This window comes from Chlorocebus sabaeus, chromosome 11, assembly GCF_047675955.1.
Source record: "Chlorocebus sabaeus isolate Y175 chromosome 11, mChlSab1.0.hap1, whole genome shotgun sequence".
NCBI classification, from domain to species: Eukaryota; Metazoa; Chordata; class Mammalia; order Primates; family Cercopithecidae; genus Chlorocebus; species Chlorocebus sabaeus.
Genome location: NC_132914.1, coordinates 20,129,781 through 20,145,651, shown reverse-complemented (window position 1 = coordinate 20,145,651; position 15,871 = coordinate 20,129,781). Strand labels below are relative to the sequence as shown.

Below are 15,871 nucleotides of genomic sequence, written 5' to 3'. Positions count from 1 at the left end.
TATAGTTGCAGAAACTGAGACCTAGAGTTGTTATGTAACTGGTCTAAGGCTGTATATGCAATGTCACCATTCATAGAGTATGACTTTTAGTTCTTTTATTTTTTTAAAAAATTTTTAACTACTTGTGGTCTTTATTATACCTTAAAAATATTAGAACCATTTAAGAAATTTCTTTAGAAAATTCTACTGGAAATTTGGTTGGAATAAAATTGCATTTATGGGAAGAATTTTCATTGTGATGATGTTAAATCAGACCATCCATGAATATGGTATACCAATTACACTTCTCCATTAATTCAGGTCTTCTCTTATATCCTATAATAAGGTTATTAAATTTTCATAGTAAATATATTTTTTGGTAGGTTAAATCTGGGATTGGCAAATTTCTGTGGCCTGCAGCCTCTTTTGGTATGGCCTGTGAGTTAAGAACAAATTTTACATTTTTAAGAAGTTATAGCTGGGCACGGTGGCTCATGTCTGTAATCCCAGCACTTTGGGAGGCTGAGGTGGGCAGATCACCTGAGGTCAGGCATTCAAGACCAGCCTGGCTAACATGGTGAAACCTTGTCTCTACTAAAAATACAAAAATTAGCCAGGTGTGGTGGCACATGCCTGTAATCCTAGCTGCTAGGAAGGCTGAGGCAGGAGAATCACTTGAACCCGAGAGGTGGAGGTTGCAGTGAGCAGAGATCACGCCACTGCATACCAGCCTGGGCGACAAGAGTGAAACTCCATCTCAAAAAAAAAAAGAAAAAAAAAAGTTGTAAAAAAACAAAAAACATTAAATATGTGACAGTGACACATTTGACCTTTACAGAAAGTTTGCTGACCTCTAGTTACATCTTAGGTATTTATAGCTATTTTTCTAGTGTATTTAGTATCTCATTTTTGTAGCTGATTTCTTTCTTTTTTTTTTTTTTTTGAGACGGACTTTCACCCATCGCTCAGGCTGGAGCGCACTGGCACGATCTCGGATCACTGCAACCTCTGCCTCCCAGGTTCAGGTAATTATCCTGCCACAGCCTCCCGAGTAGCTGGGACTACAGGCGCCTGCAGTTGGTTATCGTAGCCGATTACTGACAGTGTCACTTCAGTGTCCGATACAGAAGTCCCAGCCACACGTGGCCATTTAAATTTAGATAAACTGGGCTTGGTGACTCATGACTGTAATCCCAGCACTTTGTGTTTTTTTTTTTGAGACAGAGTCTCCCGTTGTCGCCCAGGCTAGCATACAGTTGTGTGATCTCCACTCCAGTGCAACCTCTGCCTCCCAGGTTCAAGCGATTCTCCTGCCTCAGCCTTAAGTAGCCAGGATGACAGGTGCCCAGCTAATTTTTGTATTTTTAGTAGAGGTGGGGTTTCACCACGTTGGCCAGGCTGGTCTCAAACTTCTGGCCTCAACTGATCCTCCCACCACGGCCTCCCAAAGTGCTGGGATTATAGGCATGAGCCATTGTGCCCAGCTGATGATCCCAGCACTTTGGAAGGCTGAGGTAGGAGGATCACTTGGACCCAGGAGCTCAAGGTTTCACCTAGGATCATGCTACTGCACTCCAGCCTGGGTGACAGAACAAAACCCTGATGTAATAAATAAGTAAATAAATTTAGATAGTTAACATAAAAACAACTGAAAGTTCAGTTTTAGTTGTATAGTAACAATAGTCACATTTCATATGCCCAACAACTACTTGTGGCCAGTACTACGCTGGACAGCCCAGATAGAGGGCAGCTGAATTTCTGATTCAACCTTACTAATTTTTTTTTTTTTTGAGATGGAGCTTCACCCTTGTTGCCCAGGCTGGAGTACAATGGTGCGATCTCAGCTCCCTGCAACCTCCACCTCCCAGGTTCAAGCAATTCTCCTGCCTCAGCCTCCCGAGTAACTGGGATTACAGGTGCTTGCCACCAAACTCAGCTCATTTTGTATTTTTAGTAGAGATGGGGTTTCACCATCTTGGCCACGCTAGTTTTGAGCTCCTGACCTTGTCATCCTGGCTAATTTTATAATTTTTTAGTAGAGATGGGTTTTCGCCATGTTGGTCAGGCTGGTTGGTCTCAAACTTAACTAATCTTTTATTCATTGTCTGTTAAGTCCACGCATTTCCAACTAAAAGGATCAAGTTTACATTGGTCATAAGCATAAAGTAAGTTTTATTATTTTCTTAAACATATATTATCTGCATTCCTCAGAGAAACATTTTAAGATAAGTATTATTTCTTTTTCTTTCATTTTTTTTTTTTTTTGAGATAGAGTCTCGCTATGCTTCCCAGGCTGGAGTGCAGTCATGGGATCTCAGCTCACTGCAACCTCCACCTCCTGGGTTCAAGTGATTCTCCTGCCTCAGCCTCCCAAGTAGCTGGGATTACAGATGCCTGCCACTACATCTAATTTTTGTATTTATAGTAGAGACAAGGTTTCGCCATGTTGGCCAGGCTGGTCTCAAACTCCTGACCTCAGGTGATCCACCCACCTCAGCCTCCGAAAGTGCTGGGACTATAGGTGTGAGCCACCATGCCCGGCCAAGTATTATTATTTCTATTTTATAGATAAGAAAACTAACCCTTGGGACTAGGTGTCAGATCTATTTGCTTATTAACTAGATTCTTTATAGCAAATGGTGCTGTATCTTCCCCTATTCCAATAATATGTCAGTGAAGTCAACAGGCCAAATGTAATTTCACAAAATGAGAGACATTTAATATAGAAAGTATTAGAATAATTTTATTAAAAAGATGAAATATTGGCTGGGCGCAGTGGCTCAAGCCTGTAATCCCAGCACTTTGGGAGGCCGAGGCAGGTGGATCACCTGAGGTCAGGAGTTTGAGACCAGCCTGACCAACACAGAGAAACCCCGTCTCTACTAAAAAAAAAAAGAAATACAAAATTAGCTGGGCTTGGTGGTACATGCCTGTGATCCCAGCTACTTGGGAGGCTGAGGCAGGAGAATCGCTTGAACCTGGGAGGCAGAGGTTGCAGTGAGCCGAGATCGCGCCACTGCTCTCCAGCCTGGGCGACAAGAGCAAAACTACATCTCAAAAAAAAAAAAAAAAAAAAAATATATATATATACACACACACACACACAAACATATATATATATATATATATATATATATATATATATAAAAAATATTCATTATTTGATAAATCCATATAATTCAACATCTCAATACCAGGTGACACGGATGGACTTGTGAAAGGATATGAAACCATGTTTTTAGGAACTGCAGAGCTGAGAACTGCTAGGAGCACAGAACACTCCAGGGCTCACCATGATGTGCCCAACAGAACAAAGAACTCTTAAACAAGTGGGGATGGTCTACTTTGTGAGATAGTAAGATTCCTGTCATTAAAAGTATTCAAATCCAGGTCTCAGGTAGCCAATAATGTAAAAACTGTTAAGGGTATGCAGAAATCTAACAAGGTGGATTGTACAGTACCAGTAAAAACAGTTAAAACAATATAAAGAATATTATATTTCTGTACCTGAACTTCACCAAGGTGATCTAGCTGCTCTTGCATCTGGTTCCTGGTAACAGTTACATCGTATTCTAACTTATCATATTCTCTCCACGCTCGTTCCAATTCCTAAAACCAAAAAGTGTTAATTACTTTAATGGGGAAAATGTGCTTTTACGGTGTTATCACTCCAATTGTAACTTTCTAGATTTTAGAAAGTCGCATAGTTTTTTACTTAGCAAAACAGGAATTTTTATAACCATTTTTGTCCCTTTTTAAAACTCAATTCAACAAAAATTTAATAGGCAACCTAAGTATTACTGTGCTGCTGTTTATTTCCTAAAATGCAGAAGTGGCATAAATAAAACATTTTCTTATCTGTCTTCATTAAAAGTTCTCCATCAATGAAAATACTTTGTATTTTAGCACATTGGAATTTCAATAACATCAGAGGCTTGACATGACGTTACTTACAATAAGCTTATAGTAATACAGTAAAACAAATGAATTTTGCTAGCTATTTAAACAATTCAGTGAATCCCATCTGTGAAGACTCAATATAGACACTATTATCCATCTGTACTTTTCTCCTTTGGAAAAAAATCACCCCCAAACCATAATATCACAGAGAAGACTTTGATGTTTGGTCTTTAACAGCTTGCCATTTGTTGAATATAGAATAATTCTAGAGGTGCTTAAAAATACATCATCTGCCGGGCGCAGTGGCTCACATCTGTAACCTCAGCACTTTGGGAGGCTGACGGAGGCAGATCACTTGAGTTCAGTAGTTCAAGACCACCCTGGCCAACATGGTGAAACCCTGTCTCTACTGAAAACACAAAATTAGCTGGGCCTGATGACTTGTGCTTGTGGTCCTAGCTACTTGGGAGGCTGAGGAGGGAGAATCGCTTGAACCCAGGAAGCAGAGGTTGCAGTGAGCCGAGATTGCGCCTTGGGAGGCTGAGGCGGGCAGATCACGAGGTCAGGAGTTTGAAACCACCTGACCAACATAATGAAACCTTGTCTCTACTAAAAATACAAAAAAAAATTAGCCTGTAATCCCAGCTGCTTGGGAGGCTGAGGCAGGAGAACTGTTTGAACATGGGAGGCGGAGGTTGCAGTGAGCCGAGATTGCGCCATTGCACTCCACCCTGGGTGACAGTGCGAGACTCTGACTCAATAAATAAATAAATAAATAAAGTAAAAGGGGAAAAAAAAAGAGCTATTTTATTTTGTATATTCTGTAACTAGTTTAAAATAACTTTAGGAAATTTAGGTGATTGGCTGGGTGCGGCAGCTCTCACATGTAATCCCAGCACTTTGGGAGGTTGAGGCAGGTGGATCACTTGAGCCCAGAAGTTCGAGACCAGCCTGGGCAACATAGAGAGACCCCATCTGTACGAAAAAACACAAAAATTTTCCAGGTGTGGTGGTGCTTGCCTGTGGTCCCAGCTACCTGGGGTAGGCCTGAGGTGGGAGGATCGCTTGAGCCCAGGAGGCCAAGGTTGCAGTAAGCCCAAATTGTGCCACTGCACTGCAGCCTGGGTGACAGATGAAGACCATGTCTCCAAAAAGAAAAGAAAAGAAAAAAAAAATGAAGCTATCTTGCCAGTCGTTTTTATAAAATTAAAAAAAATCTTAGGCAAAGAAAAATTCAAACTGTACTGGGAAAACAGATGTGTGCCACCACCCCTATGCCTGGCTAATATTTTGTGTATGTATGTATGTATGTGTCTGTGTATACACACACACACACATATATACACACATACACACATACATACCTATACACAATATTTTGTGTATATACACACATATATATATACACACACACATATATACACACACACACACACACACATATATGTATTTTGGTAGAGACAGGATTTTGCCATGTTGCCCAGGTTGGTCTCTAACTGCTGGGCTCAAGAGATTCCATCAGCCTTGGCCTGTCAAAGTGCTGAGATTACAGGTGTGAGCCACCATACCTGGTCAGCAAATTCTTTTTACATGAATAAATATGAAAATTAATTTCCTTTAACAAAAATTAATTCTAGCCATGTTTTAATTTGCGTGCACTACAAAAACTGCAAATTTAAATAGTGGGTCTTTGATGGCTTTAGGGAGGATATATAAAGACAATGGATCCAATGACAGCCCAGTGGCTAAGAGGGAGTCACAGGCTAACACCTATTCTCTCTTGTGGAAATGCCAGAGTTTAGGGCAGGCTTAACTGCACTGCAGAGGCATTTAAGCATAAGAACATTTCAGGATGGTAGGAATCCCTCTCTTTCTTAAAGAAACATGAAAAATACAGATTGAGAGCTAGACATTACTTTATCAATATTTTAGAAGTGAAGTGGCACAGTATACTTTCAATTTTCCTAACCTGGAGATCCTGCCACTGAACTGGTTCAAGTCCTATAATCCTGCTAGGCCTACCTGTTTCTGTCTTTACCTCAGCTCCTCAAACATGATTACCAGGTGGGCAGGAACACAAGACAACAGAGGACAGCAAGCAAAGGGCAGCAATGGCACAACATATTTCCTCCCAAAATCTGGTATTTCATTAAAGAATTTACTAGATTATATGAATACCATGCTAATAATCTTTAAATGTGACCTTACTTATTTTTTGTCAAGAAGCTAATATAGCAAGATAATTTAAAAGGGCTAATAACTTCCAAATATACAATTACCTTAAAATTCCAAGTACTTGCCAAAAATAGTGCTTTCAATAAAAAGTAGAGAATGCCAGGCCATACAGTTAAAAGAATAAATGAAGGCTGGGTGTGGTAGCTTACGCTTGTAATCTCAGCATTTTGGGATGCTGAGGCAGGAGGATCATGAAGTCAGGTGGTCAAGACCAGCCTGTTAAACATAGTGAAACCCCATCTCTACTAAAAATACAAAAAAATTATCTGGGCGTGGTGGTGGGCGCCTGTAGTCCCAGTTACTTGGGAGGCTGAGGCAGGAGAATCGCTTGAACCCTGGAGGTGGAGGTTGCAGTGAGCCGAGATGGTGCCACCGCACTCCAGCTCGGGCGACAGCGTGAGACTCCGTTTCAAACAAACAAACAAACAAACAAACAAAAAAAGAGAATGAATGAACTCTTTTTTTTTTTGAGACAGTGTCTTGTGCTGTCGCCTAGGCTGGAGCGCAGTGGCATGATCTTGGCTCACTGCAACCTCTGCCTCCCGGGTTCAAGTGATTCTTCTGCACTGGCCTTCTGAGTAGCTGGGATACTCAGGACTACAGGTGCGCACCACTATGCCTGGATAATTTTTTTGTATTTTTAGTAGAGACGCGGTTTCACCGTGTTAGCCAGGATGATCATGATCTCTTGACCTCATGATCTGCACACCTCAGCCTCCCAAAGTGCTGGGATTACAGCCATGAGCCACCCGCGGCCAGCCTTCTTCTTTTTTTTGAGATGGAGTTTCACTCTTCTTGCCTAGGCTGGAGTGTAATGGTGCAACCTACGCTCACCGCAACCTCTGCCTCCCGGGTTCAAGCGACTCTCCTGCCTCAGGCTCCTGAGTAGCTGGGATTACAGGCATGTGCCACCACGCCCAGCTAATTTTTGTATTTTTAGTATAGACGAGGTTTCTCCATGTTGGACTGGCTGGTCTTGAACTCCTGACCTCAGATGATCTGCCCACTCCAGTCTCCCAAAGTGCTGGGATTACAGGCCTGAGCCACCGTGCCCGGCCTGAATGAACTCTTTCAATCTGGAACTATATGGATGAACCTCATAAGTTAAATGAAGCCAGGCAAAGAGTATATGGTTACACTTCATATAAAGTTCAAGGCTGAGTGCAGTGGCTCATGCCTGTAATCCCAGCACTTCAGCAGGCCGAAGTGGGTGGATCACTTGAGCCCAGGAATCTGAGACCAGCTTGTGTAACACAGTAAAATCCCATCTCTGCAAAGTATACAGAAATTAGCCAGGTATGGTGGTGCATGTCTGTAGTCCCAGTTACTTGGGAGGCTGAGGTGAGAGGATCGCTTGAGCCATGAGGTGGAGGTTGCAGTGAGCCAAGATTGTGCCATTGTACTCCAGCCTGTGTGAGAGACTTTGTCTCCAAAAAAGAAAGTTCAAAAATAGGTAAAACTCATCTATAGTTTAAATGTCAGGTGCTACACTATAGCTACTCAGGAGACTGGGCAGGGGTAGGATCACTTGAGGCTAAGAGTTGGAGGCTGCAGTGTGCTATGACCACACCCGTGAAGAGCCACTGCACTTCTATCTGGGCAATGTGGCAATACCCTATCTCTAAAACAACTAAAAAAAAATTAAGGAAAAGAAAGAAGAAAAGAAAAAAGTCTAGTAGTGTTCCTTTTGGGAGAGGAGTCTCTGGCATGCTAGTAAAATTCAATGTCTTGATATAGATGTTGGCTAAACTCCTAAACAGTGTGCTTTTCTGAGAACATGTTATATTCCAAGAAAAGAAAAAAAAAGTGTGTGAGTTGGGGTGGAGGAGGGATTGCTGCAGAGTTTTCTAGAGACAGGGTTTTGCTCTGCTGCCCAGGCTACAGTGCAGTGGCATGATCATAATTCACTGCAGCCTTGAACTCCTGGGCTCAAGCGATCCTCCTGCCTCAGCCTCCCAAGTAGCTAGCACTACAGGTTTACACCACCATGCCCAGATAATTTTTTAATTTGGGGTTTCACCATGTTGCTCAGACTGGTCTTGAACTCCTGGGCTCAAGCAATCTTTCCAAAGAACTGGGATTACAGGTGTAAGCCTCGGTGCCAGGCCAGACTTTTTTCTCACACTGTCACCTGGGCTGGAGTGCAGTGGCGTGATCTCAGCTCACTGCAGCCTCAACTCCCTGGGCTCAAGCAATCCTCCCACCTTGGCCTCCTGAGTAGTACAGGTGCACGCCACCGTGCTGGGGTATTGTTTTTTAATAGTTTGTAAACTCAAGGTCTCACTGTGTTGTCCAGGCTGGTCTTGAACCCCTAGGCTAAAGCAATCCTCCTGCCTCAGCCTCCCAAAGTGCTGGGATTACACGTAGGAGCCACCATGCCTGGCCAATATTTTTTTTAAAAAATTGTCTAAGTTTAGGGTATGGAACAAGTAAATTTCAATAGTGCTTACTTCTGTATAGTCTGTACTGAGACAACACTTGGCCACTGTGTGGGGGAGAAAGTGAAGTAGGTCTAAATACTTAAATGTAATGAAATTCCAGATTTCCAAAAAAATCAGTTAAGGATTTTAATATTTGGCTAGATGGCTGTATAGCAGATATATACTATGTCCTTTATTAAGAAAGGATTAATGGCCGGGCATGGTGGCTTACGCCTGTAATTGCAGCAGTTTGGGAGGCCGAGGTGGGAGAGTCTTTTGAGCTTAGGAGTTAAGACCAGCCTGGGCAACATAGGGAGATCTCATCTCTACAAAAAAATTCTATTAAAAAAAAATATCAAAACTAATGATGCATTTCCAAGTTTTTAATATGAGGGAAACTTTCCTTTTCTTATCTAAAATCAATGGCAATTTACAACAAAGTCTACTCAAGGGAATGGTTATACAACACACTAGACACAAATCTCAAATTGTTTTCTCTGTATTTTACTGTCACACTGCCTCTCTTTTTAATAATCAAGTAAATATTGTAAGACTATAGGTGGCTACAGTTAAAAAAAAAAAAAAAGAAAAGAAAATAATTACTACTATTCTTGGAGCTAATAAACTGTTTTACCTCTGGTTTGCTTCTCAATTAGGGTTTCTAAGTTTTAATTTAAGAAATGACAATTCATTTTTCTGCTTTTCATTAAAAAATAAAACCTGTAACTTTGGAAAAGTATTGACATAGATTTTTAATATCAAAATGAGGGAGAAGAAATAGATGCAGTGTAATTATTCATTAACTTCCTAATTTAAACTCAAACATCTCTTTCAAACTTTAAGTAATATTACAAATTAATGTGCACTACTATATCTTGGAAAATTAAAGCCTTATGCTATTTAAATTAATTTTACTGGTATATTTCAAGGATCAGGCAAAAAAATTAAAATGTCAATTTTTTGGTCACTAATACCCCACCATAACAGTCCTGCCAACTGGTATTAGAAGTTGTTGATTTTTCAAGTCAATCAAAATAAAGTTATGTCTGATTTATTAATTTTTTCATTTTACCTTCAGGATGTAGAGATTTCCTGGCTCACATTTAAAGAATGTGCTTAATTATTTGAGGAGATTTTTTAAAAATATGTTTTTTTTTTTTACAAATTTATACTTGTCATGTAACTGCGTCTCAAATAAAATCCCTCTTACTATACTATCTAATGACTATACTGGCATACTGGCTTTTTTTAACCTAAGAAGATGTTTACATTTTATTATTATTTTTTCACTTAGCCTTGACTTGAAACACACTAAAAAGATGTTTAAAAGGGCACCAGTTCAAACTGTATAAAGTGAGGTTCTACTATCGGCCACAATTATAAAGCTATCTGTATTTTAAATTTCTAGCTTATGACAATTGTAGTCATTCTATGTTTTAGCTATTTGTAATCTTTAACTACTGTGTTTAGTTTCTTCTCTGATGTTTTCTATGAAACAAAACAACCTTCTCATCTCAAGGAAAGTGCTTGCTTTCTATTGTTAAAAATGCTAGATATAATAAAAACAGAAAGGCTAGCACACAGGGGAAGATTTAAATAAATAACTATTATTGCGCCAAACTTCCGTTGGCTTTTTTGTGGATTTTCTTTTGTTTTGTTTTTTTGAGATGGGGTCTCACTTTGCTGTCTGGGACCTCTCTGGGCTCAGGTCATTCTGCTGCCTCAGCCTCCCAAGTAGTTGGCACTCCAGGCACACGCCACTGTGCTCTGCTAGTTTTTTTTTTTTTTTTTTTGTAGAGAAGGAGTTTCACCATGTTGCTTAGGCTGGTCCCAAACTCCTGGGCTCAAGTAATCTGCCCACCTCAGCCTCCCAAAGTACTATGATTACAAGCATGAGCCACCACACCCAGTCTGGGGAAACCAAAAGTTGATTCTTTGAAAAGAAAAACAAGATTGCCAGACTGTCAGCTAAAATAACAAAGAAAAAAAGAAGATCCAAATAAGCATAATTAGAAGCAACCAAGGTGACATTACAATGGATTCCACAGACATACAAAGGATTCCTAGAGACGATTACGAACACCACTATGAATACAAACTAGAAAATCTAGATGAAATAGAGAAATTCCTGGAAATATACAATCTCCCAAGATTGAATCAGGAAGAAACTGATACATTGAACAGGCCAATATTGAGTTCTAAAATTGAATTTGTAATAAAAAACCTGCCAAACAAAAAAAGCCACAGATCAGATGGATTCACAGCTGATTTCTACCAGACACAAAGAGCTGGTACTAATTCTACTGAAGCTATTCCAAAAAAATAAGGAGGGTCTCCTCTTTAACTCATTCTATGAAGCCAGCATCACTCTGATACCAAAACTTGGTAAAGACACAAAGAAGAAAGAAAACGAAGGCCAATATCCCTGATGAACACAGATGTAAAAATTCTCAACAAAATACCAGCAAACCAAATTCAATGGCATATCAAAAAGTTAATTCACCATGATAAAGTATGCTTCATTTCTAAGATGCAAGATTGGTTCAACATATGCAAATCATAAATGTGAGTCACTAAATAAACAGAATAAAAAACAAAAAACGTATGATCATCTCAGTAGACATGGAAAAGGCTTTTGATAAAATCCAGCATCTCTTCATGACAAAAACCCTCAAGAAATAATTCCATGTTGAAGGAATATGCCCTAAAATAGTAAGGGCCATCTATGACAAATATACAGTCAACACCACACTGAGATGGGCAAAAACTGGAAGCATTTCCCTTGAGAGCTGGAAAAAGACAAGGATGCCCACTCTCACCACTCCTATTCAATGTAATACTGGAAGTCCTAGTCAGAGCAATTAGGCAAGAGGAAGAAATAAAATGCATCCAAATAGGAAAAGAAGTCAAATTACCTCTCTTCACAGACGATGTGATCTATACCTAGAAAACCCTGAAGACCCTATCAAAAGGCTCCTACAACTGATAAATGACTTCAGGAAAGTTTTAGGACACAAAATCAACGTACAAAAATCACTGGCATTTCTATACACCAATAATGTTCAAGCTGAGAGCCAAATCAAGAAGGCAATCCCGTTTGCAATACACACACACACACACTGCTAGGAATGCATCTAACCAAGGAGGTGAAAGATATAAGAACTACAAAATACTGTTGAAAGAAATCATAGATGACACAAACCAATGGAAAAACATTCCATGCTCATGGATTAGAAGAATCAATATTGTTAAAATGGTCATACTGACCGAAGCAATCTACAGATTCAATGCCATTCCTATCAAAGTATCATCATTTTTCACAGAACCAGAAAAAAAATTCTTAAATTCATATTGAACCAAGAGTCCAAACAGACAAAGCGATCCTAAACAAAAACAAAGCCAGAGGCATTACGCTACCTGACTTCAAACTATACTATAAGGCTACAGACTAAAACATCATGGTACTGGTACAAAAACATACGCAGACCAAGGGAACAGAATATAAAACCCAGAAGTTAAGCCACACACCTATGGCCATCTGATATTTGACCAAATTCACAAAAATAAGCAATGGGGAAGGGGCTTCCTATCTTCTTATTCAATAAATGGTGCTGGAATAGCTGGCTAGCCATATGCAGAAGAATGAAACCGACCCGTTCCTTTCACCGTATACAAAAATTAACTCAAGAGAGATTAAAGAGTTAAGTGTCAGGCCTCAAACGATAAGAATCCTTTAGCCAGGCATGGTGGCTCACGCCTGTAATCCCAGTACTATGGGAGGCCGAGGTGGGAAGATCACATGAGGCTTGGAGTTTGAGACCAGCCTGGCCAACATGGTGAAACCCTGTCTCTACTAAAAATACAAAAAGTAGCCAGGCTTGATAGGGGGCACTTATAATCCCAGCTACTTGGGAGGCCGAGGCACGAGAACTGCTTGAACCTGGGAGGTGGAGGTTGCAGTGAGCAAAGATCGTGCCACTGCACTCTAGCCTGGGCAACAGAGTGAGTCTCTGTCTCAAAAAAAAAAAAAAAAAAAAAAAAAAAAAAAAAAAAAAGTAATTGCAGCAAAAACAAAAATTGACAAGTGGTACCTAATTAAAGAGCTTCTGTAAAGCAAAAGAAACTATCAATGGAATAAACAGCCTGCAGAATGAGAGAAAAGACTCACAAACTATGCATCCAACAAAGGTTGAATATCCAGAATCTATAAGGAGCTTAAGCAATTGAACAAGGAAAAAACAAAACAAATAACTCTTAAAAAATGGGCAAAAGACATGAACAGACACTTAAAGGAAGACATATAAGTGGCTAAAAAACATATAAAAAATGCTCCATATCACTAATCATCAGAGAAATACAAATTAAAATCACAATGAGATACCATCTCACATTCATCAGAATGGCTACTATTAAAAACTAAAAAAACCCAAAAAACAAAAAACAGATGCTGGCAAGACTGCAGAGAAAAGGAAATGCGTATAACACAGTGAGAGGACATATGAATTAGTTCGGCCACTATGGACACTATGGATTTCTCAAAGAACTTAAATCAGAACTACCATTTGACCCAGCAATTGCATTACTGGGTATATATCCAAAAGTATATCCAAAAGAAAGCAAATCTTTCTACCAAACATACCCACGCACTTGCATGTTCACCACAGAACTATTTACAATAGCAAATACATGGAACCAACCTAGATGCCCATCGATGGTGGACTGGTTAAAGAAAATGTGGTACATATACACCACGGTACTACACAACGATAACGAAGAATGAAATTAGGTCCTCTGCAGCATCATGGATGCAACCAGAGGCCATTATCCTAAGAAAATTAATACAGGAAAAGAAAACCAAATACTGCACGTTCTCACAGGTGGAAGCTAAACGCTGGTACTCATGGACATAAAGATGGTTTAACAGTGAAACTGGGGACTACTGAGGGTGGGGAAAGAATGGGGATAAAGGTTGAAATTGGGTACTATGCTAGGTACCTGGGTGACGGGCTCATTCATACACCAAACCTCAGCATCACACAATAGACCCAGTTAACAAACCTGCACATGTACCCCCAAACCTAAAATAAAATAAAAATAAATAAAAAGTATAGAGAACACTGCTTTACATGTTTCCCTTGTGCTAATCCTAGTTTTGTGTACTTTGTGGCCTACCAGGTGAGAAGAGTTCTCAGAATCACAGCTTTGATCTATAGAGGTGCTAATGTTACACGCCTTCTGCTTGGGGCTTAGATTTGAACTAGTGCTATGAATTGACTGTGACAGATTCAGTGAAATCCTTTGAGATTCTGCCAGCAAAAATGTAATTCAAATTTAAATCTAATCAACATTCACTGAGTGCCAACCATATGCCCAGTATGATGTTACGCACATGCTAACATTTGAAGCCTTAAGCTACAAATATAAATAAGTTTACATAAAGGCACAAATAACATAGTTTGTATTCTATGCAGTAAGACTTGTCTTAGAAGAATATATTCTGAGGGTTTGTCATAACCACTGATTATTGCTGAAGGCAAGGAAAAAGAAACCAGGAAAGTGATTACATAAGATAAAAACCAGAAAAGGGGATACTCAGAAGATCAATTTATTTTTATTTTATTTATTTATTTTTTTTCAGATGGAGTTTCGCTCTTGTTGCCCAGGCCAGAGTGCAATGGCGCGATCTTGGCTCACCACAACCTCAGCCTCCTGGATTCAAGTGATTCTCCTGCCTCAGCCTCCTGAGTAGCTGGGATTACAGGCATGCGCCACCATGCCCAGCTAATCTTGTATTTTTAATAGAGACAGGGTTTCTCCATGTTGGTCAGGCTGGTCTTGAACTCCTGGCCTTAGGTGATCCGCCCATCTTGGCCTCCCAAAGTGCTAGGATTACAAGCTTGAGCCACCATGCCTGCCTGGCCTATTTTCTATTTATTATTACTTTTTTTTTGAGACAGAGTCTTGCTGTCTTCCAGGCTGAAGTGCAATGGCATGATCTCAGCTCACTGCAACCTCTGCCTCCCAGGTTCAAGTGATTCTCCTGCCTCAGCCTCCTGAGTAGCTGGGATTACAGGCATCTGCCATCACGCCTGGCTAATTTCTGTATTTTTATTAGAGGCGGGGTTTCACCATGTCAGCCAGGCTGGTCTCGAACTCCTGACCTTGTGATCTGCCTGTCTTGGCCTCCCAAAGTGCTGGGATTACAGGCGTCAGCCACCATGCCTGGCCTTCTATTATTAACTATTTTGTTTTAGAGACAGTGAATCACTCTATCACCCAGGCTGGAGTGCAGTGGCATAATCACACAGCCTTGACGTCCTGGGCTCAAGAGATCCTCCCACCTCCGTCTCCTAAGTAGCTAGGATCACAGGTGTACAACACCATGCTCAGCTACTTTTTGTTTCTTGTAGAGATAGGGTCTCCCTAAGTTGCCCAGTTTGGTGGTCTCAAACTCCTGGGCCCAAGCAATCCTCCTGCCTCAGCCTCCCAAAGTACTGATTACAGGTGTGAGCCAGCACTCCTGGCAACATTCATTTCTGTTAAGACATTTTTAACATATTCCCATCTGAGCTAAAGTTAACCTTGAGATGGAGCGAATTCTGAGCCTACTGATGAGATTTAATTTATTAATCCCAGTTGATAAGGGATTTCTTAAAATTAGAATTTCAAGAGCAGACATCAAATCATTAAATAGTTTCCAACTAAATGTCTGTAGAGCCTACCATTTTGATTTGACTCAAGTTGTCCTAGAGACCCTGAGCTTCTCATTAGCTTGGCATTGACAGCTTAACCCCATTTTCCCTTTCTAATCTCACATTTTCTATCCTCTCACAAGAATCCTCTATCCCACTCAGGCAGTTAGTTCTATTTCCTCCTTTTCCAAACATGTCTCCTACATTCTCATCTTTGCTGTGGCTTAAGGTGTTTTGTTTTATTTGAATAAACTACTCTTCATTTCTCTTCTCGTTGTATTCAAATCCTACCTATCCTTGATTAGCTTAGTGACTACTTCCTTGTAGACAGTATTTCAGGTGCTTATATTTTCTTTATGACTATATTACAGAAATTCATATAGATCTAATTCTTCAGAACTGTGGTAAGAAGATCTGGATTTGAGTTTTAGGCATATTATTTGTTAGCTTTGTAACCTTGGGTAAGTCATTCAGCTCAATCATTCATCAAATGTGAATGAGACACAGTTTCTTATTTCAAGAAATTCACAATGGAAAGGATATTAAATTTTAAAAAAGCCTATAAACATGACAATATAATTAAGAGACTCAAATGAGACAACAGCAATAACAGTATTTTAAAAATGGAAATAGAAACATAAGGTA

General features: G+C 40.0%; 1 protein-coding gene across 23 annotated transcripts in view; it reads right to left on the bottom strand.

Moving 5' to 3' along the window:
* Positions 1-15,871, bottom strand: part of PLEKHA5 (pleckstrin homology domain containing A5) — a 249,361-nt gene that overhangs the window by 34,371 nt on the left and 199,119 nt on the right. For all 23 annotated transcript variants that reach the window (XM_073020527.1, XM_073020524.1, XM_007967805.3 and 20 more), the window contains one exon: positions 3,487-3,588. In XM_073020527.1, coding sequence (XP_072876628.1) covers positions 3,487-3,588 — 102 coding nt within the window. The remainder of the gene's footprint in view (positions 1-3,486; positions 3,589-15,871) is intronic.